Source organism: Kryptolebias marmoratus, linkage group LG13, assembly GCF_001649575.2.
Source record: "Kryptolebias marmoratus isolate JLee-2015 linkage group LG13, ASM164957v2, whole genome shotgun sequence".
NCBI lineage: Eukaryota > Metazoa > Chordata > Actinopteri > Cyprinodontiformes > Rivulidae > Kryptolebias > Kryptolebias marmoratus.
In genome coordinates, this window is record NC_051442.1 from 15,140,593 (window position 1) to 15,165,011 (window position 24,419).

The following is a 24,419-nucleotide window of genomic DNA, read 5'->3' on the forward strand; positions in this document are numbered from 1 at the left end:
GTTGGGAGGCAGACCTTCCTGCAGATCCCGCTGACACTGGGACAGGTCCACGGAAACGATACTGCCTCATTTTCAACAACTGTAAACAAAGAATTATTTGTCTTTTTTTAAAATCAGCTAGTTTTCAGATCAAATCAGTTTTATTTGCGACAGGAAATGTCATTAAAGGACAAAAAACATGCAGAGAAATAGAAACAAGACTCACCATTTAGCAGTATAACCACTAGGATTGACAAAACAGCTAAACGGTATGAAAACATGTTTGCTCCTGATGATGTTGCTCCAAAATGAAGATTCAGTCTGGAGCTGTGAATTTTAGTCTGAAGGGAGGAGTGAAGTAAATATGAAGCAGCTGACCGGTCACTGGGTTTTACTTTATAGAATAATGAGAAAATGCCTTTCTTAATTACATTTAACTAAACCACCACTGTTCCCATCCTGTGACCAAGAAACTTGTTTCTTTGTCTGATTTAAAACAAGCTCACATTCTTCTTCCCTCTCAAGCACAAGCACAGCTTTTCAATGATAAATTAACATTGTTCCCGACTGTCGGAGGAGCATTTCTGTTGAGGAGAGCACATTGTGCAGACCGAAGCAGTTTGTGACGCAGTAATAGCGTTCTGATTTGAGTTTTTTTAATGCTTGTACTACATGTGGACCTGTTCCTAAAAGAGACAAACCTTTAAAGCTATTTCAGAATCAGAATCATATTTATTGGCCATGTCTTAAAGAGCTCATACGGAATTTGTCTCTGGCTGTTGGTGTTTCTTAGATAAAACAATACAATACAATACACAAAAAAGCACATGTGCAGATACTGCACAGTATTTAGGATGAGCCCATAAAGTGCAGATAATATGCAGTATAAATCATTTGATGTTCCATGAAGTAAGAAGCAAAATGTAAAAACAGAGACTCATTGGTTGTGTAAAAGAGTGAAGGCTTTTATTATCGGTTTTGTTTTGGTTTGCAGACTTCTGTATCGCCTGTCAGGTGGAAAAAGATTTAAAAGACAGTGCCAAGGGTGTGAGGGGTCAGAGGTGAGTCAGGTTTAATTTATGGCCTTGAGTTGCTGTTGTGTTTGTTTTAGCAAACCCATGCAAAGGGTAACATGTGTAAAGGTTTTAACATTTTGAAAGTAAAAGTTTTTGAGATTAAAGTTGTTTTAAGATGGAAGCAATCCACTTCAGTCTTGGTCAGTCCAGCCATTAGCTCATCAATCCTGTCAGAAGTAAACTTTTTTTTCCTAAACTGAAGTCAGTTAAAGAGCTATCTATAACAGGTAGGATATTTATTGTTCATAACATTTTCACAAAACCTAATTTCAAAGGATGGAGGAGGAGTTTGTTCAAATGCAACATGTGTAAAACCTCAAAAATGGTGCCTTTGATCTAATATAGATAACTTCCTGCTGGCTTTAGGCCTTATATTCCAGAGACGTTTTTGTGTAGTTTTATGAGTTCATGTCTACCAGATTTTGCACCTCTAATTAAAACTAGACTATCGTGCTGCCAAAGGTGGCACTGTTGAGCCATTTTGCCACGACTAGTTTTGAAACCCTAATAGGTTCAAAATTTCACTTACTTTTAAGGTGTTCCAAAAATTTCATGAGTTTTTCAGTATATTAAAGCACTCAAAAAGGCAATTCATTTGGCACAGGAAACACTTTTCCAATAAATCTTCACATCTCCTGCGGTGCTCTGGCCTAATGAACAACTGAACACAAACGAAAATCTAAAAGGTATCAAAATCTGTCCAAAATACTTCAAAATAATTTGTCTACATCTGCTTAATATGCTCTATTTCTTGCTTTTTTCTTTCCTAGTGTTCTCTTTTCTCTTTTTTTATCTAATGAAAGGGCAGCGCCTCCTAAGGCTGCAGCCTCAGGCACCCTGTCTACCCATGTCTTCTCTTAGGACGGGCTGTACTGAAATGTAATTTTGTACCGCAAAAATGCAAATGCAAGCTGGTATGGCAATAAAAGACCCTTGAATCCTTGAGTCCTATAAGAAATATTTTTCCAGTCGTGACTGACATGATCAATTTTACAGTTACTGAGTTAAACATTGGGCTGGTAATAGCTGACAATCAGAGAGAGCTAGCAAACTGTGAAAAATCTTTCATTAAAACTTTGGCGTGCAAGGCAGTGGGTGATATGCATTCCTTCGAGGATTGCTGAGCCTTTATTTGACTTGTTGTACTATCTCTCTTGTGCCACGTGTGTGACTCAGAGGCTCTTATCCTCTACATACATTCTGTGAAGTTATTGGCACACAGGTGAGAGCACATTTTGACTGATGACTGATGACTGATCTAACCACTGATCCACAGCTGTGGATCAGTGGTTAGATCAGTCATCCTTCAATAAGAGAGTTGAAGGTTTGATTCCTGGTAGCAGTCACGTGTTAAAGTGTCCCTGGGCGAGACACTGAACCCCTCATTGCCTCCAATGTGCCCCATCGGTGTATGAATGGAGTTTAAAGCACTGATTAGACTCTATAGAATGATTTATTCAGATTAGCTTTGCAGACATGTAGCAGGTCTACAGGTTGGAGGAACTGAAGCCAATGTATTTCTGCATTTTCCTGATCTTGTACCTCACCATCATAGCGGAGAATGCAGTGCTGATTGAAGTGGTTTATTTAGAAAAATGTACGTGCTTCTGTGCAGTCTGGCTGTGAATGAGCTGATGGGAAGCGCCGCCATGCTGCCAGTGCTGCTGACCAACATACCGCCTTACAGATGAGATATCCCCGTTGTTTCTCCAGGTGCAGGTCGTTGTCACACACACATACGCTGTCACCAAATTCACTATTCTAGCACTGATGCGCTACGACAGGTATGAAGTCCATTTGTCTCCCCCTGTCTTATCGTACCATTATGTCCCAGAGAATAGTGAAGCTGATTGTGTTCATGCAGCTTTACCTCACGCTGGCACTGAGCGTGGTTTTCATTTACACGTTTCAGCTGCCATTCTGTGGGAGAACCAGAGAATCTGTTCTGTCAATTACCTTTCATGTGCCGACACATTTATAGCTAATATTAGTGGTTTATTATCTGTAGCTCTTTATATAGTTCCACAGCTCATCATGATCTTTTACTCATATGGTCACATCCTGAAAATATTCATACTGTCTTTCAACAAATACAAGTTTAAAGCCTTTCAAACATGAACCCCCCACCTATTAGTTATAGTTTACTCCATTGGGCATTTTTTGAAATAGCACAAAGTCGACTTGACAGTAGGCACATGACCAACATGAAGTTGTTTTTGTCCTTGTACTTCTTGATCCTCTCACCTCTCTTGAATCCAGTGACATACGGCCTGAGCACGCAGATCACGAGGTTACGACTCTTCAGGCTTTTCACCAGAACAAAAAAGGGGCAAGTTCAACAGATGTAGTCAGGAGGGGTGAGGTTGTGAACTGAGTGTGTGTCCTGGGTGTGGCTGTGAAGACTGGAGCCTCCTGAAATGCACCAACATGCTGCACTTGTTCACTTGAGAAAGAGCAGAACTGTGTGATGTGAAATTCACTCATGCAGAGATCCTATAAAGTCCTACTTTAGCTACTATTTTGACTATCTTAGCTCATGTTTAGATATGTTTAGTTTTCATGACTTTATTTAGTTTATCTCATATTTCATTTAGATTATACACGATTGATGTTTTTTGATTCTTTACCTTATTGTTCTGTATTTGATTCTGTTGTTGTTTCTGTGTTGTAAAACACTTTGGATCACCTTGCTGCTGAGAAGTGCTATATAAATAAATTTTCACTTCACTTCACTACTTTGCAGCCCTTATTTTTACACCTCATTTTAGATAAACAAAACAATTAGCACTATTTGTGAAGCTGTCTTTCTGTTCTTTTAAATGCTAAGTCTTTCAGATGAATAGGAAAATGCACAAATTTTTAATATATATGCTTTTCTCCCTATTTATTTATTTTTTCTTTTTCTGTAATATTTGATATTTGGCATCTCCATTGTGTAAAACATGTTTTCTGTTTGATCTAAGAGCCTGTGTGTGTAATCCAATTTAAAACCATGTGAATGTTAATGTTTAAAAAATTAGATTTTGCATAATTTGTCAATAAAACAGAACAATTCAAGTGTGGGACATTTTAATTGTGATTTTTTTCCATTCCTCTGCTTGGTCTCTTCCTCTGAGATTATTATTAAATGTTATTAGTGGGGTTTATTTTAAGATAAATAAAAAGCTTCAGAGTACATCTCAGAAGAGATTATGTAAAAAGAACAAAGGGCTCATTTTCATTTTAAAAGAAACTAACAAATCCATGTGTGTTCTGTTGCAGAGGATCGTGTGCGAAGTTTCAGCCAAACTAAAGTTTTCTTTAAATAATTTGATCCCTCATTTCTATTTCAATGCTCAGTCTGGGGTTTTAAGAGCAAAAAATAGATGTTTGCACGTGCAATGCTTTGGCCAAAGTTTGAGCTCTTTGTTGTTTTTGCCTCCAGGGGGTTAAATAATGTGAGAACAGTTAAATAAGTTTAAACATTTAGCATTTTATTGGGGAATAAAAATTATGTGGCCTTCATCTTTCACAGTAAATTTATACATCTAAACAGAAACTGGTCATCAATCAGATACTTGAAGAACAATTGGTAACATATCCAGCGGTGACAGTTCAGAGATCTTCTAATTGGCTGATTTTAAAGTCTTAGAAGAGAAAAGTGTTTGGTTCTTTTTAGTTAATTTATCTGCAGCAAATGTAGTGCAGGTGTCCAGTTCCTAATTCTATATCGCAAAACTGGAACAAACACTCCAGTTTTATTTTTATTGGTTGCCACAAAAAGACAAATGGGGGAGGGGGGATGATAATGTTTTTTGCCTGTTTGTGTTATTGTTAGCAAAATATCTTATGAACCACTGGATGAAATTTAATGAAACTTTCAGCAAGTAATCATTGAATGTTCATCTACAACTAATTAACTTTTTAAGACAACCCAATTCAATCTGGACGACACAGCCAACAAAACTTAGAAAACAAAAAACTTGCTGTAACGCAGTCAGTTTAAGAAGTACTGTGCAAAAATTTGATGTGGTTTGAGCTGAGACTCATTCACAACATCGGCTGTAAGTGCTTGTCAGTGTGTGAAATCTTTGCTTAAAACGTCAGTATTAAATGTTGGAGTCAACCTGTTTGTCTGTTGGCAAATGTTCTCATGAACCACTGAAAGGCATTCAATGAAACGTTCAGGAAATAATCTGGATGTGCATCTAAAACTGATTACCTTTTGGAGTTGTTCCAATTCAAGATGGTCCCCAGAGCTAACCAACATTAGCCAGCAGAAAAATGGCTAAATCTCAGTCAGTTTTACAAATACTGAGATAAAATTTGATGCAGTAATGGCTAAGAGTCAACACATACCATGAGAGATAACAGATCTTTTAATATTGAATGAGATCGGGCGTAATGTCATTTACAAGGTTTGACCAAAATGGTTATATCTCGTCCCTTAATCATAAGATGGTCTTAGCCTAAAACTATCGTATTAAAGGCGGCGGGCGATATGCATTCTGTCAATGAATGCTAGGCTTTTAATTTGCATCTGAGACCAACAAAGGTAGAACTGTATCCTACTGTGTTACACCCCTTTTTAAATAGTATTTTACCATATATTAGTCAATCCTGATTGTAGGAAGCTTCAGATGTTTTATGAGAGACAACAGCGAGCCTTGTTTATGCCTGTACCGTACTTTATTAAAAAAAAAAAAAATGATGTAGCTACAATATGGCACAGGTGTGCAACATGAGTCAGTTTCAAATGACGTGATAATGTTTTATTTAGTCTTACAAAGCATGCTTCTCTGTTAAACACTTAATAAATATGGTTATTTCTCTTTTTATGGTAAACACTTAAAGAAAAAAAAAATCACATTTTCTGGGTCAGTTTTAATACTGAAAATACACCGTGCTGGTCATGTGCGCATGTATTTGTGGCTGGACGGGGGGGATAACACTAGTATTCTCTGAAACAAATGCACTTTGAAATACAAAACTGTTTTACAAACAATCAGGGAGACAGCATGCATACAAAAATAGACAACTATTCTTATCATTCCTTTGTTATTTACAACATTAATTCATTATTGCCAGTATTTTTGCGTCCCTGCTTTGAGGAATACCTTGCTCCCTTAAACTTCTCTCGTCTGTCTGAAAAAGGTACAATGTACATTCACTATCACTGAGGCACAGCACTTGATGTACAGTTTATATAGGTACCAAAAACATCATGTAATCACTGCTGCAGGAATGAATATTAAATACTATACAACATACTGTATGAATATATGTTTAACACCTTGTGCACTCTCAGAGCAAACACACCCATGAACCAAACACATGTGCAGAATGAAATGTTGTGTTCAACCAAACATTGCTTATTATGAGCAGATAAACACAACTCCAGCATAATGGAGAAAACAACTCAACAGAAGAGAAGATGGTCGTGAGATGAAAATCTCACAAAGTGCTTTTTCCACCCAACAAAGATCCTGCAAATCTTTAAGTTACTTTATTAAGATTTTTTTTTTTGAGTCACACTCTTAAAACAAAAGTTCAAATCTTCTGATGTGGGTTTCTGTGGAATGGTTATGAACAACTCTCTGAACGACCTTAGTTTAGAGAAATAGTTTCATTCTGACCAGACTGACGGGCTAATGGCTAGTCCAAACGGGGCAAGACCAAAGTGGATTGCTGTAGTCTTAAAACAACTTCAGTCTCACGGATTTAATATTGGCTTGTGTGGATGCTGCTGTATAAGCCTTTACACCAACATCAGTTTTGTTTTATACTGTTATTTACATAGAAATCCATGGTTATTAGCAAGCATAAATAATGCCAGCAGCAGTAGCTAGCTGTAGCACTTCCATCCGATCAGAACTAAACTCTACATCTCAAAACTGAGGTCAATCAAGGAGTTAAATACAACACGTATCACAACCTTTCCACAGAACCCCAGTTCAATAGACCTGAACTATCCTTTTAAGAGAGAGGTTAGGAAAAACAAGACATCAGCTTTCCTGCTGTCGATTAGGAGCATTAAAAGGAAAAGAAATGGATAATTGAGCAAGTAAAAGATGTTTTTTGGTGCCTTATGTCTCCAGCAGGAGGGAATGTTGACAATGTGAGGCACAAGCAGAAGTAATGCTTTGGAGGTGATCTTCAACAGACTACCCTAAAAACCCCAACGACCGATTTGTGCCTTGAAGAGGAACATTCTGTAGGAAAATAAATGCACTAATTATGAGTCAGCAAACACAACGTGCATGGTATAAAACGAATGCCTAAACACGGAGCCGTACCTTCAGTGAGCTCTGAAGGACCCGCAAGCGGTGAAGCTTGTCGTTTAGAAGCGGGTCATTAACTCTGCGGACAAAGGAGCGCTTGTACTCTAGGCGGCCGGCTGATCTGTGGTCAGCGGAGGTTGAAAGACTGGTCTGCTCCAGAGCTCGGTACAAATCCACCAGTGAGTCTGTCTGCAGCCTGCAGTCCCGCCCATGACCTGGAAGAATAAGCAATCAGCAACATAAAGCTTACATCACTCTAAAAATAAACCAGGAATTAAGTGTGCAACATCTGATCAGCAACTGCAACTCTGATCTTCAGCAAAGTTGCCACCACCAACAACGAAGTCATTTGGTCATTTGTAATTTTCCTTTCAGTGATGATTTTATGATGACAGGCGGATATGTAGAGACCCAAATATGCAAATAAAACTGAAGTGTCATGATTATCATTACCGCATCACAATGTGGGCATTGCTTGGAGTCAAAATGTCGACCAGTGTTATGAAAAAAAACATGCTTATTTGTAAAAACAACACCTGTATGAAATGTGTCAGTCTGATTACTGCCAGACAGATAATAAGAACACATAAGAATCAGAAATGCTACTCTGGGAGGAAAATGTGTGGACGCTACAACTTCTGTTGTGTTTTACTTTTTATCTGTTCAGCACTTTTGGTCAACCCACATAGTTTTAAATGTGCTTTATAAACAAAGTTTGAATTGAATTTGAAAAACTGCAGTTTTTCTCTGCCTTTGCTTTCATTATTGTGTCTAGTTAAGAGCGCAGATAGTATGTTTATGTGTAAACAATTAAGTGTGTACAAATCTCCAGTGACGACTAAAGATGGCAGAGAAAATCATGGAAGTGTTTCTATCTATCTATCTTAAAACCATGTTAGACACAAGTTATTATTTTCTTCCTATATACATGTGTTCTTGGAGTATATAAAGTACTATAAATCTTTATTATCCTTTTTTTGGTTAAAAACAAAGTTACCTTAAACCCACAACTTTTTCATCGCTCTAATAAACCACTTAGACTCTATTTGTCTCCTGTTTTCACACAGTGCCCTCTGCTGGTGCAACATGCACACTGCACTCAGACTAATCCTGTTTGTTGTCGCTGAGTTTTGGATTTTGCAAGTAAAGAGGTTCATTCTGAAGCTTTGTGGCAGTGCTTTGAAACGCTTCGTTTGGCGCCACTTTAACGTCGCTCTCATCTTTATAAGAAACGTCTGCGAGAACAAACCATAGAGCGATAGATAAATGAGGACACAAAGAGAGGACCCGCCTCCCCCAGGCGTATTTCTTTATCCTGTTCAGAATTTAAATATTAACACAGGCTGAAAGGATTCCTCTTCGCTTCCTCTGCCGAGAGGCACAGTGACATCTCGATCGGGCACAAGAGAAAGCAAAAAGGAGCGAGCACGAGCACATGTGAGAGAGGAGGAGGAGGAGGAGACTGGAAGGCCAAGATAAATCAGGATCAAATAAGACACAAAATTTGATCCCACTTAGACAACTGCCCTGAAGGTCCAGGAGGGACGGCAGATAGGCTGGCTTCAAATCCAATCCTGTAAAGTAATAACAGGGAGAATTAAACCTCAGACATTTGCTGGCTCCGACTGCTTGTTTGAGGGTTTAATAAAATACCTCATGACAGGGGCAGTTGCTCAGCCTTGTGCAGATGAAAGACTTCACTGCATATAAATCTGTTTACATATCAAACAAATACAGGACGATTTTCTTGATTGTATTAAGATTCTGACTCACTGCCGGGCTTTAATGATCTACTGCGAAACATCCGAGCTCCAGAGGCCCTGTCCAGGTTAGCTCAGGGAGTTACACTTAGAATCATTTAATGCTTTTAAATAAATTTACAAGAATATAAATAAAGTGGGTTTTACATGAACGCTGAATGATTTTGCTGAAGTGAAAACTGAGTTGTTAAAGGTAAAAGAAGCAGAACACTTGCTAGAAGCTAAATGTCGCAAAAGGTTAGCTAAAAATCAAAAGCAGCAAAATGTTAACTAAAACAAGCAAAAGGCTAGCTAAAAGCTATCAGCTAATAATTTCTCATTTTTAAATTTAGCTTAACTACCTACCCTCTAATTACTACGTATTCATAACATAAAAATAGAATATTTCTGTCTGAGAAAATAAATTATGTATGCGTTGCATTATTCATTTATTTTTTTCTAATAACATGTTTCATTATTTTTTTTGAAAATCCCTACTTCCCTCACTGACGTCTTAAAATTGCTTGTTTTTAAAACTTTCAGTCTAAACCCTGCTCAATGTTCATTTAATAATAAGATTAGAAGGGCATTGGCACCGAAACTGTTCTTTTGTTTTACCTCTCTGATAAGTTTCAGAAGAATTATCCCAGCATTTCTTAAGTAATCTTGTTGATAAAAAAAATTCTTGTTGTAGCAGAGGAATAAAATAAGATGGATCAAATTACAGAACTTGTTTTGTTCTTCTGCTTGTCATGTAATGTAGTAAGACTAATAAACGATCGTTTTTGGAGTCTACATATACGAGTGAATTTCCTGTGAAGACCCTGAGTCTGACCTGGGCCTCTGGCCTGGTCCGGCTGGTAGTGCTGGGGTTCTCTCTGATCCGATGCAGCAGCGGTGGCAGCCAGGATGGCGTGAAGCCCGCTGTCCCTGGGAAGCGTGAAGCTGCGAGGTTTCCCTCCTGCGTCTGAGTCGATGCTGGCCCTGAGGGGCAGCGGCAGAGCTCTGTACTGCTCCTGCAGCAGGCTGCGCTGCGCGGGCAGAGTGGACTGCCTGCGGTACTCCATCTCCAGCTGGTCTCTGTCCTCGGGCTGCATGGAATCTTCCACCGGAAACGTCTGCAGGTAGTGCATCCTGGGGTTGCTCTCCATCTGGTCGTGCCAGGAGTTTCGGTGGCTGCTCAGCTTCGGCCCAGGCGAGATGCTGTTGTTGCTGCTGCTTTCCTGAGGCTCCGAGTGGTACTCTTCGTGCGAGGAGCGAGACTGGAACGTGTCAGAAGAGGAGAGGTGGCCACGTTTCGGCTCCAAGTAGGGGCTTACCTAAATACAAACAGATCATTGAGGGTAAAAATCAGTAGTTTGACGCACTGGGTGGTATTTGCTGCATTTAAAAAAAAAAAACAGCTGTGCAAACTCACTGAAGATGCTCTTGGATATGTGTCATAAGGTGGAGGTGGACTGTCTCGTTTGGGCACTGGAGGCGCCTCTATGTCCTCATGATCACTCTCGCTCCAGTAATCTTAAAGGAATAAACACACTGTCATGTTAGTACATACAGCTATAATAAAAATCAAGCTCTTTTACAGAGGAAAATACGTCATAAACACGCATTTTATTGCTTGCACGGGTCAGAAAAGTCAAACTCCCAATAAGTGAGTGTGAGGAGGGATACATCCAAGGTGAGAAAACTTCCTGCAGAATCATCTGGAGGTGGTATGGAGCTAAAATAGAAGATTGCCTGTGAAGGAAAAAAGCCCCCCCCCCTTCATAAAACCTGTGACAAACCGGCGCTCACACACCCACCATGGCAGGGTTTTTACGTAGGCAGAAGGGTTAGATGCATTACTTCCTGTTCGTCTTTAAGAAGCCAAAAAACACGAACGTATAAAAATAACACAAATACCATTCCGCCTCAGCAAGAAGGGATGTAGGGAGAGTGAAACGCATCCGCTGCTGGCCTGAAAAATCACATCTATTTACTGAATTCCCTACACCACGTCTCATTTTCAACACATCAACACACAATATTAGATCGAGCTATTTTCAAACAAATCCGGCAAGTTTTTCCGTTGTCTTTATAAAATCATTCCTGTCTTGGACTGAGCTGAAAAAACTTGAAAAGTAAATCTGTCAGTGGAAAGAATTAACAGCCGATAATTTTCCTTGAACAAATGCATATCACCCGCCACCTTTCATGGCAGAGTTTTAGACTAAGATCATCTTCTGACGAGAAATGAAGGAGCTGTAGCCATTTGGGTCAAACCTTGAAAATAACGCTATATGCGATATCATGAGACGTCACACTCAAGTATGTGCTGGTAATAACCCTCAGCTACTAACACACCACATTTTAGCTTATTATCTGTAAAACTGATCAAGTTATAGTCGTTTTTCTGTGTGCTAATGCTGATTAAAACCAGTTCTTTGTCTACTTCAGTGTTGCTGGGCTTGCATTAAAGTCTATCCGATTTTAAGTTTGCAAAATAATGTTTGATTCATCAAGGTAATAAAAATGGCATTTACCTGGGAAATTGGAGTTACACGATTTATCCTCGATTAAAAATAACACATGTATTATATAATGCATGTGCGCTGGCACATCAGCGACTGTTGCAACTTGTTGCAATTTACTGGAAATGTTGCCGATGTGTCAGTAATTATTTAGACAGGATTGTTTTCTGATCACAGAAATCTTTCATCAGACTCACAGACTTCCACAACCTTTGCTGTAAAGGCCAAAGATCTCGAACACGCAGAGAAAATCAAAGGCTACACGATGAGGCGTCAGAAACGACGAGCCTCATCTGTCAGTCTCAGAGCAGGTTCTTCCTCATCACAGCGTCACGTCTCGCTGCTTAACTTCATCTGCTGCTGACCCTTAACCAATAAAAACAGATTTCTGCAGCTTCTCCGACAGCCGCTGTGACTAATCTCACCTTGATCCTGGCGCATTTGTTCCTGCTCCGAGTAGCCTGCAACCGCCATACTGAGCCGACTCAGCCACCTGTGGGGGAGAAACACATTCATGACGCATTCTGGGATAAAAAATAATTTAAAAAATAAACATGTTGTCCTTGTTCGTGTGTGTATTTCTCTTTTTGACCGGTAACCGCACAGATTCACTCTGTTTCAAGGAGAGTGAGCAGTCAAGCAGGGACAATTAGTTTGTGGACATTTGGTCTTTTATTGCGTGACTGTTGGGGGTTCAGATATCAAAGACTCCTAAACTCACCGGGACATGTCATCTACATTTTCCGCAGCAAAGTAGAAGGTCTTTATCTTCGGATGGCAAGCCTTGAAAGCACTGAAAGGGAGCAGTTTAATTATATGTAAAAGCACGAATAAGGACGAATACTATAGCAGCCATTAACATATGAATACGGAACTAAGAAATGGTTCAGACCAACTCAAAAACTGCTATTTAAAAGATGAAACTGGCATTAGTTGAAGGAATGCATATCGAACTGACGCCTTGCATGCTAAAGTTTTAAAGTTTTTAAATGACCTGTTAGTCATCTGTGTTGGGGAATGACTCTCAGCTACTGCCACGCCAAATTATAACTTAAAATCTATGAACTTGACTGAGTTAAAGCCATTTAAGTGTTTACTGAGACTGATTAGCTGGCAGCCATTTTGAATCAGGCTTTACTTTAAAAGTGGATTAGTTGTAGATGTACATCCACTGATTACTTTGAGACTTTCATTAAAATCCATCAGCTGGTGCATTAGATATTTTGCTAACAGATAGACAAACAAATACACACATGCAATAACATAATTAATCACCTTTGAGCGACAAAAAAGGCTTAATGAGGCATCAAAATCAAAAGCCTCCTTGCTGTCTTTTCTCAAAAATGTAAAGTGTAACCTCTGATGCTCACAAAAACAAAAAAGAAGCATTTTCAAAGGTTTCCCTGTACAATGTGAATAAATTTGAAATATACATGTGTACAGTCTTTCTTCTGCTGACTTTATTGACTGTAATCTTGTCTAAATTTGTGTCTAAGTAAAAAATATTCCAATCCAAATTTTGGTGCATGGGTGAAAGTTTGTACTCACTATTTCCTTCTGCATTCAGAAGCACGATCAATCTTGAATTCAGGGAGGCTGACAAAGCCCTCTGCCTTCTCATCCTGACACAAGCGAAAGCACGTTTTTATTCAAAATCACATCATTTCAGTTTTAATGGTTTGTTATTAAAAAAAAGAAGCATCCCGTTCACCTCTTCGTTCATGTACCAGTAGAGACACGTGTCTTTCAGGATGAACCAGTACTTCTTCCACTTCTGGGAAAAATAGGTTTTAGCATCTTTCTTCTTCCACAGCCAGCCCTGACAGTCGCCCTGTCCCAGGTCCCTGCAGGAAATCCGCCGTTTGCTGATCGATGCCATCGGACTTCCGGCTGTGGGTCGCAGCAGAGGATGGAGGAGCGGGGTTAGAACACACTTTTCATGAAAAAGAAACACCTGCTCATGTTTGGGTTACGGTACACGTGTGCATTCATGTGCTTAAAATGAGAGAAAATAAACACTTCTACCTTTATTTTTCTTCTTAGACCGTGTCAGCAGCGAGGAGCGCTCAAACACCTGCAAATAAAAAAGAAAGATGACTAATCCCAGTTTGTGCTCCGACCGCGACAGCTTGTTTGTCAGATGATGAGGGGACTGACATGATACAGTGATGCAGAGTCAGAGCTGGATGTGGACAGAGCCACTTCCATCTGGAGCGTCGGGACGAGCGTGTAGTGGGTGGGGCTGCTTCCTCGCTCCGTCTTCCTCCTGTTCTGACTCAGGCTGCGGCTCAGGAGGAAGTTCTCCCCGGGGGGTTTGTCTTCACTCACAAAACGCAGCAGAGAGTTCTCTGCAGGGAAAACAGGAAATGCCGAACTGATCCCTCTTTCAATTACCATAAACTTTAAGAATGGCTCATTTAGGTAATGATTTCAAACAAATTCCATTTATTCAAGTTTACTGTGTGAATACTGATTCAGCTTTCACACTGTTGTTTTCCTGTGTTTTACTATATGTTTTTTTTTTGCAGTTTAACTACTTCTGTATGGCTTTATTTAATGAACAGATTTTTATTTATTAAAATGTTCAGCTCAGTCAGAAGATGGTGGCTATGACTTTTGGTTTTTATAACTTTTATACTTTTCAAAAGATTTACTTTATTACCAAACCTTTCCCCACAAAAATAAATTCAATATTTAATTCTTTCAAAAACATTAATCATTTACTGCTTCATGATACTTGCTCTATTTTATTTTTCTTCTTTTTTTACTTTTAGCTACTAGCTAGCATTCAGGTACCTTCAGATAGCCTTGTGATACTTTTAGCTTTTAGCTATTGTTTTGGGACTTTTAACTAGCATTTTCTAATTTTGACATTTAGCTGCTCAATTTCAGTTTTTTTTTAGTAAATTCACCACTCAGCATTCATACTGCATTTTCACAGAAAATAACATTTTTCATTTTTATGTGTGTATTTTTACTTTTAAACCCATGGCTACAGGTACACATAATGTACAAAACGGGTGTAAAACACAGAAAACACAACCACAAAAATACAACAACTGCAGTCAGCAAATTTAGATTTTTTTTGTGGTCAAAGCCAGAAGCATTTCTGATGCTGGTTCACAAGTTATTAGTGGCTTTTTTATACAAATTTTGGTGCTTAAATTTCAAATCAGAACAAAATATAACTTATGAAATTGTTATAAAACTGCAGGCAGGTTTTAGATGAAGTCAACAGAAGCAGCTTCACTGCTGGGTGAACAGAGCGTGAAACATGAGGTTGAAGTTTTTCTAGTTAGGATGACAGACAATCCATCAAATCACGTATATAATATTATTTATTTTTGAAAATAGTTGTCATTTTCTAAAGAGTCCCCTCCGAGGTTTCCTCACATAGTTCTGTGTTACAAACCGAATGCCCATCATTGTGTCAGGGAGAAGGGCGCACATGTAGGCGACAAACTGAGCCCAAGTTTGGCGTTGGTGGCTGAGAGACCAAAAATATATCCAGAAAGTAGCTCCTTTTTCCCATTTGCAGCTAAATGCTGCATGTCTGTCAGATCGTCTAAGAAAAGCCCCGGAATCACATTTAACATCCAGGAGGAGAAGGAGAGAAGTGAGCAGCAGTGAATGTTTCTAACCCTCGGAGAGCTTGAGCTCTTTTAGCCACAGCTTCTGTCCAAAGATTGCCCCCACATTCATCTGAGGCTGAGTAATGAGAAGTGTCACATCCTTTGGCATGGTGGGGGATTGATGCACCAAGAATCATCAAAATCAACCACCAGTTAATTAGCTGATGAACAAATTTGGACGATTCTCAACGTGACTAACATGACCAGATCATGATCGATCTGACACTTAAAAATCTTTTTTTTTTTTTTCTTCCAGCCTACAAATTTACAGTTAATAAATGCTACAATGATTATTTTGTATGCTGGGAATTATAATTTTTAAAGAAAACCCTGAAAAGTCCAAAATCATCAGTTTCAAAAAAATTCGAACAGGACAAGTTATCTCCGATTAGTGCATCTATATTTCGACAAATGTCATGTGTCACAGCTTTAGGTCAGGGCTCAGAGGGAACAACAACATAATAGTAAAAAAATAAGAAAAACAGAGACTTCAGAGACTTCAGACATGTTAATCAACCTTATAAAAGCCTGGTTCAATGTCTGATGTCTTATCATAGAAGAAAACAAAAAACAAACAGCAAAACTTTTAATGTAGGAAAGAATCAGACATAAAAAGCTCATAAAATGCCAACTGACTGCAGCAAGAGTGTCTTAAAACCAACTCACACACTGCAGGGGAGTGTCTGCAGACATGACTGACAACAGGGACCGAAGTGATTCAAAGAAACATTTCACAACGAGAGAAACTACATTTTCTGTGGAAATGCAGTGCCAGCGCCGAGTGCTTAAGGACTGCTGAAACGTGCTGAAGAACGAACTGTTGTTTCAGCTCGAACTGAACAGATCAAGATAAAACAAGCAGAACAGAAGATAAAACTGGCAAAACAGCAGCTAACAGCTAAAATTAGAAAAGCTGTTGCTGAAAACTAAAATGATCAAAACTACTGCTAAAAGCTAAAATTAGCAAAACATTTACAAACAGTCTAATTTAGCACAACCTTAGGAGACAGTTAATATTAGCAAAATTCAGCAGAACCATACCGAAAGGTTTAAATGAACAAAACAGTAACTAAAAGCTAAAATTAGCAAAACCTTAGCTAAAAATGTCAAATTGGCAAAACTGTAAGTAAAAGATAAAAATACCAAAGCTGTAGCTAAAAGCTAAAATTAACAAAACAGTTGCAAGCAGCTTCAATTAGCAAAATTACTGAAAAAAGCAAAAGTAATAAAACTGTATCTAAAAGCTAAAATTAGCTAAACCCTAACGTAAAGCTAAAATTAGTAAGACAGCAGCTAAAAGGAGCTTAAGAAGAATAAACAAGAACACTTAAGTTGATTTCAGAGAACAATGTTTTTGAAGGAACTAGAAAGATCTCAACGTATTTCTACGGGGAACATTTTTGTAAATGAATCATATAATTCAAAAAGTATAAAAGTTCAAAATACTAAGTCATATCAAACTATTCTCAATAAAGCCAAACGTTTTGGCTCATGAATGATTAAAATAGCACAAAGTATGCAGAAGTGGTTTGATTGTAAACTATAAACAGGAACACAATGACTGTTGAACTCTGATTAAACTCCCTCTGAGTAATTTACTGACCAGTCTGCTGCCTGTGACTCACGGGAGCTGTTGTTTCAGATGATCTCTGCTGCAATATTTGAAGAGCGCTTCAAAAAAATCCACTGAGTAAGTTGTTGCTAAGAAAGAAACTCTCATAACATCTTTGCACTCTCGTCTCTTGTAGTTAAACATAGCTCCAACTCGTTCTCTTTTCTTGAAAAGTCAAAAGGAGCATCCGCCATCCCCAGAGGACACAAACACATCACTCAAGTCTTTCTTGACTGAATATAAAGCACTGCGTTTAATACCCAGCTTTGACTCTCTTCAATATATTGCGAACACCTCGAGAAATATATTTTATGTTATTGCCAAAGCAACAGTGTACTTTTTATATCCAAAGCAGAGAACAGCAGAGCTGAGAGAAACGCTGAGCGAGGGATGAAGGAGGAAAGGGAGAAGCGACGAGATTGTGAACATATGGAGGAGAAAGAGGCAGGAGCTGATATCCAGCATGATATCAGTTTTGACAGGCCAGCTCATGCTTCTTCTTCTTGGCTCGGAGATCTGAGAGGGTGAGGGTATTATGAGCGATCCACCCCCTCACCCCAGCTTCCTGTGTCCTTCTCTGCCTCCCACTTACCTCTCCTGCTCTCCCTCATCATCTTCGCCAAGTCCTCGTTGTCTCCCACCCAGTTGTATTCCACCGGCATCGAGACGGGCCTGAGCCTGCCTGGAGAAACGAGGCGCAGGAGGCTTTAATATCACACAGCTGGCACCCCACACACACACGGCTCATCTGCACACCTTTGAATCGATACTTCACACAATTAGAGCAGCATATCCTCAGATAAGGCAGAGGTCCTACCATACGTGGGGGTGGGAGTGCTCCCCCTGCGGACCGATGACACCTCCTGGTTCTGGTCGTACTCGTAGCAGTACAGTATGGAGTCCTCCTCCACCAGGGGGAACTGCCGCCGACATTCCTGGTCCAGGTAGGAGTTCGGCGACTCGGATCCCTCTGCGGCTTGGACATCCGTCTGACAATCCTCATCCGGCAGATTCCCCTTGTCGTCTCTTTGATGAAGATGTATAAAATGGTGAACAAAAAGAAGAAATGTGATGACAAATACACAAAAACCAAAAGCAAGAAAAAAAAAGGCTTAAAACAAAGATAAAGGATTCAGGTTGAGGATAATGATGAGTTCATGTATTTATAATGTATAACACAGGGGACTTTGAAGACATTGGTATATATTTAAAAAGAACATTACTAAATATATTAGTTCAGTTGCAGGTTTATTCCCTCAACTTGATGCAACCTGTGCGTTACGTACAACTGAGCACAGGTCTTCAGCCACGCCAGAGTAAAAAAGTCATTTTAACTCATTTTGATAACGTCAGGTTCATGATTGGTTTCTAAAGCAGCATAAAAGAGGCTGCAGCTCCTTTTAAAAATAAACCTTTTTACTATTTCAGTCTGACTTTTAAATCAGTTGTAATTACTGTGTCGTTCTTTTCCCTGAATCTTGGACCAGCTTCATGTTTCTTATATCCACTGAGCTTCTGACATTATTTTAATTGGGGGTTTTTTACGTTGTAAAGTTTTATTTATTTTCAGTTCAGCGTTTCATTACTTCTATGCCTGTTTATCTGAAAGCTAAATGGCTGTTTTAAAATTTTATTTGGGTTACGTTTTAGTACTGTTTAATTATTTTAAAATTGCACTTCTGATGTGTTTTCATTATAAATACAACTAAATTTCCACAGTTCTTCAGCCTCTTTTATTGATATTAATCATATTATGAATACTACATCATTAATGATTTAATTTACTTAGTTTAGTAATGAAGGGATGTAGTTGTTTTTTCTGTTTTTACTCAGTAAATCACTTTGTGTTACTCTCAGTTGTATGGAAATTGCTGTAGAAAGTCTGATTGATTGAATAATTGGTTCATATTAAATGTGCTACAAGTACTTTTCTCTGCACCTATATTTGTTTTTACCTACCTTCATGTTAACCTAATGCATTGAGTGAATTTATGAGGTCAACTGTGGTGAAAGAGTTTGGTGAAAGTCTACGTATAGATGACATCTGTGTCTGCAATTATAGCAGTTCAGTTCTTAATTTGTCCTGTGTTGGTGCTTTGCTTCTTTTAAATAACATGAAGCTGCAGAACAAGCTGCAACTGTCTCCATGTTTATAGAAGACGCAGATAAAAAAAAAAAAAAGCAAATTACTTTTATTATTTGGTAAAGCCAGCGCTGCATGTGAACTTCTAAGTGTTTCAGATGTACTTGTGTTCACCTGGGAGTGTAAGGCTCTGCTGGAGGAGGCGGGATGAAGAGATCCTGCAGGGCGCAGCTACTCCTCCTGGATGGAGTGCTTAAAGTGCTGGTGGGCGTAGCGACGCTGCTGCTGGGGCTCTGAGGGAAGATGGGCTGTGTGTAAGTGTGTTTGTGTGTTTAAACATGCGAAAAAACAGAGAGACAGAGAGAGAAAGAGAGAGAGAGACAGGCGGACAGAAAGAAAGAAGGAGAGAAACAGTTACAGGGATTGACACAAAGAAAAATCTGGACGTCACGACAGTGGAATCGATTAAGGTTCGATGTGATCAGGCGGTGCAGCTGATTGTCTCAGCTGTGAAATGAGTGGTGAACGTACGTCCCGTAGCTCAATCTGGTGCTCTTAATAAGAACAGGTTGCAGTGCAGTCCAGTCATCTGTCTCACTGAGGTTAAAAACAACCTGGCTAAACAGCCTGATGAGCCCAGTACTCATTTTCACATTATTTATTTATCATTTTTAATTAACTCTGAGCCAGATTTTTACCACTTTAACAGGGCTACAATCATCCCAACTCTTTTAGTGTATCAAAACAGGGTTAAGGTTCATGTTTTGCTGGGATTAAAAGGGATTGACAAACTAACACCTAGTCTGAGCGAGGCCAAGACCAAAGTGGACTGTTGCCATTTTAAATCCACTCCAGTCACAAAAAACTTGTAGTGGTTCACACAAATGCTATTTTGTCAACCTTTACAGTGCTGTTAATTTCACATTTTGTGATTATTTACATAAATTTGTCAGTTATTTGCAAGGAAAATTAGCATCAGCTGCAGCACTTATTATAAAGTTCTGCTGAAATGATCACGTAATGCAGAAGTGACAGTAAAGTAAAAAGTTAAAACGGCTTTAGTATTAACTGCTGTAAAGATTTTGAGATTTGAGTTGTTTTAAAACAGCAGTGACCCACTCTGTTCCTGGACCTGCTTGGATTAGCTGTTAGCTGGTTAATTTGTTCAGAAACAAACTCTTTTTCCAAACTGAGGTCATTCAAAGAGCTTCTACAACAGATAAGATGTTAATTGTTCATAATCTTTCCACAAAACCCCCTTTCAAAAGATCTGAACTCTCTTTTATATGATGTACTGCATATTTTTGCAACTGAATCAGAAATTTATGCACATTGCAAGTATTAAAATGTTATAAAAACATTACTGGAAGGTTTATACAAAAAAAAAAGTTCTTATTAACCTTTTTATTTTATTTTACATAAGATCAAAAAAGTTTCTGGTTTCCCTAAAACTGCCAGCTGAAGAGAAAATTCAATTTTGGTGGAGAAAGACAAGTGGGAGGACGTGAGGGGAAAGGAGGTGAGCATGGCTGTGCTTCAGGGCCTCAGGAGGGAGAAAACATTTTCTCTGGAATGGGACTCAAAGAAAGCCCGGGCTACTTTAATGCTCGTTCCTCTCTTTCCCGCTCATTCTGGTGCTGGCACACTGTCCTAATAATGGAGCTGGTTTGGCTGAAGTAGGACAACAGATGCCACTTAGAGATGAAATGTTAACATCCGAATCAGTCATGCTGGAACCTTCAACCAATTAGTCACAAGGATAAATTTAGCTTCCGTGATCTGTATTATTAAAATTTTGTGACTGGTAAAAATAGTCAGGCATGCAGGGATTTATATTTGCATATTACAACCTTACTGTTGCTATTAAAGCCCTAAATAAACATGTTTTTTTTTCTTTACCTGGAAAACATTTGCTTTGGGTTCTCACACCAAAATCTTCTCTTTTGTTATTTTGGATTATTTTGGATAATCCAACATTTGTGTTTAAATTTGGAGCCTATCCAGTTTTACTTCAAGCACGAAGACAGCAGCACAGAAATAAACACAAACAGACAACAGAGATATCCGTGCATTAGCAAACAGACTGAAAGCAGCCACCCTACCTGCAGAGCTAATGGTTTCCATCTCATGTTTTTGAGCAGAGCAGGAGTAGATGTGAGTGTGCTCTGTGGGCGTTTCTTCAGCGTTAAGGTGACACCTGCAGGGTCCCCACGCAACAGGTTCACCAGGTTCTTCAGCTGCCAGCCCACCTAACAAACAAGGATAGTTTCTTTAACACAGAGAAGCATCTATAATTACAGTAAAAATACATGCAAATTTAGGTTAGAGTAACCATGCAGTGGACAATGCAGGGGTGTAATGCAATGTATAAAAGTGACAAATCTTGAAATCTGATCCACTTTATGAGTTTAGCTTCAGAAGGAAGCCATTTAATTTTGTTTTTGTATTTATGATAATAAATTGTAATACTGATGGTTAAATTGAGAGTTAAAATGTGGTTTTGTGGAAAGGTTATGAGCAGTCAGGTCTCATCTACACTACTCCAGATGCAGTATTTTTGTAAACAGATATTGTTTCCTCGGTTTATATTTTCTTTCTTCATCCACACATTCTAACAAAAACACCGAAACATCCATGCCGTGCCTCTAGGTGGTGCGAATGTAAAGTCTGCCAAAAGCCTTGGAGGTTCAAGGCGATGTTGTAGATGCAGTATTAAAGTCCAAAGAGCATCTCTTCTGTAATCACACCTGATCTGAGTTTAAATTCGCACATCTGTTCTCTAAGTTCATCGTCTCTCTCTGGTTGTAATAATTTCAGTTTTTCTCAGCGCTTCATCAGATTCTTGAGGGATTATTGTCTCCTGACTGTTTCTGCTTTGGTCCTAGTTGTTGTGTTCAGTTCAGTTTATTTAATTTGAGAATTATTTTCACTTTAAGTCTAAACGTTCTTGTGTCTGCAGCTGGGTCCTAAACTCATCACCAGCCTTGTGATGCATAAATGCTTCATCTAAAAAGAAAGCCATAAATCTTCATGGAAGTTTTCCACACATTTTTAATGTTTGTTCAACAAGTTATTTTGTGCAGGAAGCAGTTCAAACTTCCTGTTTGAACTGCTTTAAAACAAAAAGCTTAATAATAGCTGGCACAAAAAAGGTAAAATAAAAATTCTGCCCAGACAATCACTGTCTGCTGCTGAACCAAATATGCCAGCCTCAGTTTTGGGAGAAAAATCTTCTCCTGCGTGGATGACTGCACTGAATTTTTTATTTATTAAATTTATTTATTTTTTGCATCTTGTGTGTGTATTCCCTGCAGCCTGGGAAACCGGGCATTTTTCAGGCTCTGACCTGGCCATCACCGTGTTCCTCTGAAGGTAATTTTTCATTCTGACAGCCACTTCACAGATATTCTTCACAGAAAGCGAATAAAAGAGAGAACCAGACTGACTAAAGCAGGCTGGATTCTTGTTCTGTTCTATGATTTAAAGAAGACTGTTCTGCCGTCTCTTGAGCCAAAAAAGGTACAGTAGAAGACATAAATCCACTTTGGTTCCTTTCTTGGGGCTCATTTTTTTGCTTCAACATTTCTTTTTGATAAGGTGTGGGCCAAATCTGGTTCAATTCAGTTTCCCCAAAGTTTCTTCGGATCCACCGAAGGCGCGTTCAGGAACAATCAACATCACATCAGTTTGCTCTTAACTATCTGCCACAATAAATTAAAAGTTTTAACTGTATTTATGTCGGTTATGGCAGTCATTCTGAGTGACAACGCAGTTTTGCATCATCGGACACGTCAAACGTGTTTACGGACAGTATCGCCTGGTTAAACTGTCAAACTCACTTCAGCTGCTGCTCAATCAGAGTCAGCCACATCAGGACAGTTTTCCTCTCCCAACATCTGTCTGAGAAACACATGTTCCAGTTCCATTTCATAAGTTAATACTAGGCAGTAAATACAACATCATGATCCAGATGTTTCACTTTTTATATGATGCTCTTTTTGAGAATCAGCAGCCTGTAAAAGCCTGAAAGTACTGGTTTTTATTTCAATCGGAAAGTCTTGAGCTTCATTTCCATATTTCAGCACTAAAATAGCTGCTGTATTTATATAAAACTTGTTTGGACACTTCTGTTAGTTCCCAATAAGGAGTTAGGAGCTGACGCCTCTCTCTTCTCACTTTTAATCTCTGTACCCTTCAATAACACCAAAAAGTCCTGACACCCAAATCAACGCTGTATTTCAACTTCTTCTCAGTAAGAAAAAAGGAAAAAAAAAAATCTCCATTCAGTGAATGAGTTGACTGACTGAAATGTGCAGCTGTATAATTATCAGACATCTTGCTGTTGCAAACACAGGCAGCAATTATTTTTAACAATAGGAGCTATATTTGAATTCTGCACCGCAGGAGGTTTCTCTCCTTTTTGCACATAAAGTAAGAAGTGTACACTTCACCGGCAGGCACTTTCTGCAGATGTGTCTCAATGGCAAAAATCAATGAAAGGACAATAAAATGTTTCACGCCAGATGTATTGATGCATCGTTGCAGAAAAAGCACAACTTTTTAACAAAGGCTCAGTTTAATTAGATTTGCGGGTCCCAACAGTGAGAAAGAGAACCCAATATGGAACTACTTCCACTTTTTTATGTTATAAAAAGGGCTGCACAATATATAGAAAATATGTCATAATTGCAAAATTAATGGGCATAATATAAATATCGTATTGTGCTGCAATGAATCATAGACCATTACATTTCAAGTGCCACACACTGAATACCATTAATATATTTGGTCAATCAGATGGACTAAAGCCAGTATCTTGAGCTGGAAAATAAGCTAATTTTTTAGTTGCAGTCTCACTGAATCCTGAGCGTTTGCAACCCAACAAAACTTGGCCATTTTATTTTTATATCACGGCCTATTTTATGTGCATGGCTTCTAAAACTGTACACACTATTTCACTGCCCAGCTCTGCCCACATTGTCCTCACCTCGGGAGCCACGCCCTTGTTTATGATTGACTCTACTGGAGTACATTTTTTAAACAAACATAGGCAAATTTGGACCAGTTTTTGAACGACTGGGGACGTAGACTCAGATGGTTTCTGTCATAAGGAGATCTTGTGCAGGTGACAAAATGCAGCTGTCGCACTTCAGAGTTTACAGAAACTAAACTGAGCAGGGTTCGAGACGCCGGCAAACAACTCTGCAACTATTTTAAGAAAAAATAATTGTCGCACAGGCGCTTTGAACAAGTTCCAAATGTGTGCAAGAAACTTGAGAAGTTTTGAGACATTTTGGAGACTCTCTGGTGAATTTACTGGCTTTACCGCATTTGATGCCCACACCTGCTTGGATGATCGTGTCCACGATGCTAAAACACAAAGAGAATGTTGTATCTTCATGATAGAAAAGAGAGGCAAGCGAGAATGCAACCAAAGTAAAACTTCAATTGCATCTTTTTCAAAAGTTGTTTAGCCCTAGTTATCGATTACATCTGGGCCTTTGTTGTTACAACAAACCAAAATGTGT

General features: G+C 38.9%; 1 protein-coding gene and 1 pseudogene across 4 annotated transcripts in view; one reads left to right on the forward strand and one right to left on the reverse strand.

The window, feature by feature from the left end:
• Positions 1-883: 883 nt before the first annotated feature.
• LOC108248269 lies at positions 884-3,403 on the forward strand (annotated as a pseudogene).
• Positions 3,404-5,386: 1,983 nt separating this feature from the next.
• The window catches only part of LOC108248276 (connector enhancer of kinase suppressor of ras 2-like), a 38,962-nt gene continuing 19,929 nt past the window's right edge, over positions 5,387-24,419 (reverse strand). For 2 of the 4 annotated variants that reach the window (XM_017436949.3, XM_017436947.3), the window contains exons 9-22: positions 20,994-21,140; positions 19,066-19,184; positions 17,626-17,834; positions 17,401-17,490; positions 13,722-13,912; positions 13,590-13,638; positions 13,276-13,454; positions 13,113-13,186; positions 12,286-12,357; positions 11,990-12,057; positions 10,472-10,572; positions 9,890-10,373; positions 7,331-7,530; positions 5,387-7,246 (exon numbers count right to left, since the gene is read on the reverse strand). In XM_017436949.3, coding sequence (XP_017292438.1) covers positions 7,199-7,246; positions 7,331-7,530; positions 9,890-10,373; positions 10,472-10,572; positions 11,990-12,057; positions 12,286-12,357; positions 13,113-13,186; positions 13,276-13,454; positions 13,590-13,638; positions 13,722-13,912; positions 17,401-17,490; positions 17,626-17,834; positions 19,066-19,184; positions 20,994-21,140 — 2,031 coding nt within the window. In that variant the 3' untranslated portion in view covers positions 5,387-7,198. Of the gene's footprint in view, positions 7,247-7,330; positions 7,531-9,889; positions 10,374-10,471; positions 10,573-11,989; positions 12,058-12,285; positions 12,358-13,112; positions 13,187-13,275; positions 13,455-13,589; positions 13,639-13,721; positions 13,913-17,400; positions 17,491-17,625; positions 17,835-19,065; positions 19,200-20,993; positions 21,141-24,419 lie in introns of all 4 variants that reach the window. The other 2 variants (XM_017436948.3, XM_017436946.3) reach the window with 1 other exon arrangement.